The 4,841-nt window shown below is 50.2% G+C and overlaps 1 protein-coding gene across 2 annotated transcripts in view; it reads right to left on the bottom strand.

Annotated features, from left to right (window-relative positions):
• The window catches only part of Creg1 (cellular repressor of E1A stimulated genes 1), an 11,328-nt gene extending 8,467 nt beyond the window's left edge, over positions 1–2,861 (bottom strand). For both annotated transcript variants that reach the window (XM_021157880.2, XM_021157890.2), the window contains exon 1: positions 2,459–2,861. In XM_021157880.2, coding sequence (XP_021013539.1) covers positions 2,459–2,812 — 354 coding nt within the window. In that variant the 5' untranslated portion in view covers positions 2,813–2,861. The remainder of the gene's footprint in view (positions 1–2,458) is intronic.
• Between the last annotated feature and the right edge of the window lie 1,980 nt (positions 2,862–4,841).

Raw genomic sequence — 4,841 nt, 5'->3', positions numbered from 1 at the left:
GAGGAGCAGGAGCAGGAGGAGGAGGAGGAGCAGGAGCAGGAGGAGGAGCAGGAGGAGGAGGAGGAGCAGGAGCAGGAGGAGGAGCAGGAGCAGGAGGAGGAGCAGGAGCAGGAGGAGGAGCAGGAGCAGGAGGAGGAGCAGGAGCAGGAGGAGAAGCAGGAGCAGGAGGAGCAGGAGCAGGAGGAGGAGGAGCAGGAGGAGGAGCAGGAGGAGAAGCAGGAGCAGGAGGAGGAGGAGCAGGAGGAGGAAGAGCAGGAGCAGGAGGAGGAGGAGCAGGAGCAGGAGGAGAAGCAGGAGCAGGAGGAGGAGGAGGAGCAGGAGCAGGAGGAGGAGCAGGAGCAGGAGGAGAAGCAGGAGCAGGAGGAGGAGGAGCAGGAGGAGAAGCAGGAGTAGGAGGAGGAGGAGCAGGAGCAGGAGGAGGAGCAGGAGCAGGAGGAGAAGCAGGAGCAGGAGGAGGAGGAGCAGGAGCAGGAGGAGGAGCAGGAGGAGGAGGAGGAGCAGGAGCAGGAGGAGGAACAGGAGCAGGAGGAGGAGCAGGAGGAGGAGGAGCAGGAGCAGGAGCAGAAGCAGGAGCAGGAGGAGGAGCAGGAGCAGGAGCAGGAGTGTTTAAGTCCTCTGTGCAGAGGGCAACCTGTATTTTTGTTATTATGAGTCTGGTGAGCAGGGTGGTTCAGATAATTTAAAAGTTGTATGAGCACTTTCTAGCATGAGGTGTCGAGGACTTAGCCTAAGCATGGTGTGACTGGAGAGGAGGGAGCAGGGATGATAACAAAGACAGCAGAAGAAAGACCGGGATGTGGAGAGGCAATGGGAATTCTAATGTGAAAATAATTCCACAATCCAGGATGCTGCCGGTCAGGGGCTGTCGGTTTCCAAGAACAAGAGGGAACTGGGACTTTCACTGGACAGATATTTAGTGAAGGCCATCAGAAATACAAGACTCTGGGCTGGAGAGATGGCTGAGCGGTTAAGAACAGTGACTGCTCTTCCAGAGGTTCTGAGTTCAATTCCCAGCAACCACATGGTGACTCACAACCATCTGTAATGGGATTCGATGCTCTCTTCTGGTGTGTCTGACGACAGCCACAGTGTAGTCATATAAATAAAATAAATAAATAAATCTTTAAAAAGAAAGAAATACAAGACACTGAGGAGACCCAGCAGGCACCCCAATGCGGAAGTAAATCCTAACAGAAAGGAGAACCATGACTGTGCACATAACAAAGTTGACTTGTTTTTAATGGGTCAAAGGGGAAGAGAAATCAAGAGTAACCTGGTCAGATCACAATGAGCAGCGCCAAGAAGGACGGAGAGGTAAAAGGATTTTGTTTGCTTTGAGAGAGGACATTAGACAGTCCAGCCAGGTCGGGAACCACCAGATAACAGAGAAAACTAACCTTGAGCTGAAGATCCTTCTGTGTGTGCAAGCCATTGAGCCAGTGTAGGATCACATGTGCGTGCAAGCCGTCGAGATGGGTACTAAGGACCAAATACAGGTCCTCGGACCTACATGGCAAGCATTTTACCAACTGGGCTATTTCCCTACCCCCTAGGATTGCAGTTTTAAAAGGCAGTAGCTAATTTAAATTTGTTTAGAACAAAACAGAACTCTGTGGAGGCTGAAGAAAACGGGTCTCTTCTATTCTAGCACATGGGTCCCAGTCCTATGGCCTGTGATTTGAAAACAAGTGGGTCTGAGGTGAATTAGGATTGGCCCTCTGGCTTTGCACAAATTACTTAACCTCATGTCTTCATCTGTAAACCCGGAATAGCCATGCCTGTTTCTAAGAGTTACTACAAGAGACAATGAATGAAAACGGGTGGAACCAAAAAGCCCTAGGCACATACCACGGCAAGGGCTTGGTTAAAGCGTCCGTGTCTCTTGGCTCACTGTTTACCACGACACCAAGCTTTCTCAGCTTTGCCACAGACCCTCCACCGAGTCAGGCTTCATTTCTGGGCTCCTGTGTGGCCTTTCCCTCCCAGGCTGTTTCCACCTGAGTTGTAAGCAGAGCCAGGTCCGCAGTCAACCATAATGCTGTGTAGTAGTTTCCCACTGCTGATAGGTAAAGGTAGGGAAGAGAATCTCCGAAGTCACATAAGTCAAACGCTAAACTATACAACAACCTGTATGCCTTTAGATCACAAGAGTGCAGTTTATGCAGAGACAGCGCCTAAAGAGGACGCCTGACTATCTGAAGGGTGTGAAGTGCTCCAGGTACTGGCAAAGAATTTACCCCAAGCGCTTAGACCAGTAACAGGGTAAGTAGGAACTTCCTGGTAGTTCCCCAACATCTGGGATGCTACAACCTCCGCCTAGCCAGCGCAGGCCAGAAGAGACAGTCATGTGAGCTGGGTTCAAAAGTCTTATCTCTAAGTCCCACACTCTCCCCAGCGAGCTAAACTGGAGACGCTGGTTCCCTGCTCTGCCGGGTCTGGGAAACCGCGCGCGGCTCACCTGCAGGTCGTTCACAGCTTGCTGCAGTGGGCTCAGGTACATGTAGGGCTCGCCCGTGCCTTCTCCCGGAGGACCGTCACTGATTGAGATGATGTCCGCGAAGGGCCAGCCGCGCACCTCCTTTATTGTGGAGATAGTGGCCAGCGAGCCCCAGTCTGAGACGTGAGTCACGAAGCGGGCCACGCGCGGCCCGTCTTCGCGAGGTGGCAGCGGAGGCAATCGCCTGTCCACGTCCCAGTCCCCGTGGTCCCGGCCTCCGCGACCCGAGGCCGGCGACACCAGTAGTGCCACCAGCGCGGGCGCCAGAAGGGCAGCAAGCAGGGAGCGTGCGAGCGCAGGAGCACTGGCAGCCATGGCGCTGACTGCGGAGTCCCTGCCCAGCGACCAAACTCTGCCGGGGTAACTATGGCCTGCCAGGGTTCCGCCCCTCCGAGAAGGCCAATCAGAGATGAGCAGGCCGGAGGGGGCGTGGCTCCAGTGCAACTCCGTTTCCAGAAGCATATGGTCTGTTCACCGTGTCCTGTGATCTGCTCTGTGAAGAGTGCGAATTTGCCCTGAAGAGATATTTGTTTTGCTTGTTTGATTTACAGACAGATAATTGAGGTCTAGAAGAAATTAAGCAACTTCCTAAGTCACAGTGCTAGGAAAAAGCTGCCTTCACGCACGCACACACCTCCTTTTTAATGTCTTTGAGTATGCTTGCCTGGCATCTAAGAGAACGTGAGTTTTCTGTGTGTTCTTTTCTGTTTACTGACTGTTAGCAAGCAAGCCTATATGTAGTACAGTGCAGAAATACCGACATGCAGGAACTTAAAAATTCCTGGCCCAGAAGAGTCTTCAGATAAAGCCACTTTGTTAGTTTTCGGTATCCCACTCAAGACTTTGACCTTGTCCATTTGAGACCTGTCAAGTCATCTAGCTTGGTTAAATTCATGGTTTCATGCATTTATTATTCTGGCAGGTCCTCCAAGACCATGGAAGATTTTCATTCTGCTACCTTAGGGAGTTAGAAAACGTGTGCAAACACGTTTGAGGCGTTTTAAAATTGTGGCCACTGTTAGAATTTTTTAAGCCCCACCCCATCCTATAAGTCTGCATCAGGCCACACCTCTCTGCAGCTCTCTCTCTTCCTAACAGAGTTATGAAGCAGCCTGTGCTTAGCAGCTCCTCTTTTTTTTTTAATTAGGTATTTTCTTCATTTATATTTCAAATGTTATCCCGAAAGTCCCCTGTACCCCCTTCCCCTACCCACCCACTCCTACTTCTTGGCCCTGGTGTTCCCTTGTACTGGGGCATATAAAGTTTGCAAGACCAAGGGGCCTCTCTTCCCAATGATGGACGACTAGGCCATCTTCTGCTACATATGCAGCTAGAGACACGATCTCTGGGGGGTACTGGTTAGTTCATGTTGTTGTTCCACCTATAGGGTTGCAGACCCCTTCAGCTCCTTGGCAGCTCCTCTTAGTCTGTGGCACCCAGCTTCCTGTCATGTAGGCCATGATGAACTAAATCATGGGATGTGAAACTTCCTGTCACCTCTAAAATGATATAAAAATCAGGCTTAGCCTCTATTCTAGGGACTGATATGAGACTCCTAAAGGAGATTTCTGGAAAGATATCCTGAGGTCTACTTCTAGCTAGCCTTCCCCCCCCCCCAATCTGGCCCACTAGTCTGTCTTTCTCCTGATCACTCTCTCTCTCTCTCTCTCTCTCTCTCTCTCTCTCTCTCTTATTCACATGTGTTGAGGTTTGGTCTTTTGCTATGTATTGTAACGCTAGGTTCTATATGAGAAAGTCTAGCCCTATGAGTGACTTCTCATGCTTTCAAGCTTTTGTTGTACAGACCTTGTTTCTTGATTTACATCTATTGGTTAAATAAAATCGGCTGCAGCCAGTCATTGGAAGGATTAGAGGTAGGTGAGACCCGGAAAGAGGAGGAATGAAAGAGGAGGAGGAGGAAGAAGAAGAGGAGGAGAAAGATGAGGAGGAAGAGGAAGAGCAGGAGGAGGGGGAGAGGAAGAAGAAGAGGAGGAGGAGGAGGTACCATGAGCACATGGTCAAGAGAAACAGCAAGTGTCTGGGGTGCACCAATAGAGAGGAAGCCAGGCCTGCAGTTAGAAGAGTAGATTAGGGGTCACCCCCAGTAATCATCAAAGCCAAATAAAATAGCCATAGCCTGAGTCTCATTTATTTGTAAGCCAGTCAGAGATAACCTTAAACTGTTTGTACTACACACATTCTTTGTTGTTGTTGTTGTTTTTTATTATTTATTTTATGTATATGAGTGCTCTATCTGCATGTACATCTGTGTGCCAAAAGAGGGCATCAGATCCCATTACAGATGGTTGTGGGCTACCATGTGGTTGGTGAGAATAGAACTCAG

This window comes from Mus caroli, chromosome 1 (genome assembly GCF_900094665.2).
Source record: "Mus caroli chromosome 1, CAROLI_EIJ_v1.1, whole genome shotgun sequence".
NCBI classification, from domain to species: domain Eukaryota; kingdom Metazoa; phylum Chordata; class Mammalia; order Rodentia; family Muridae; genus Mus; species Mus caroli.
This window is presented reverse-complemented; position numbering and strand designations above follow the sequence as displayed.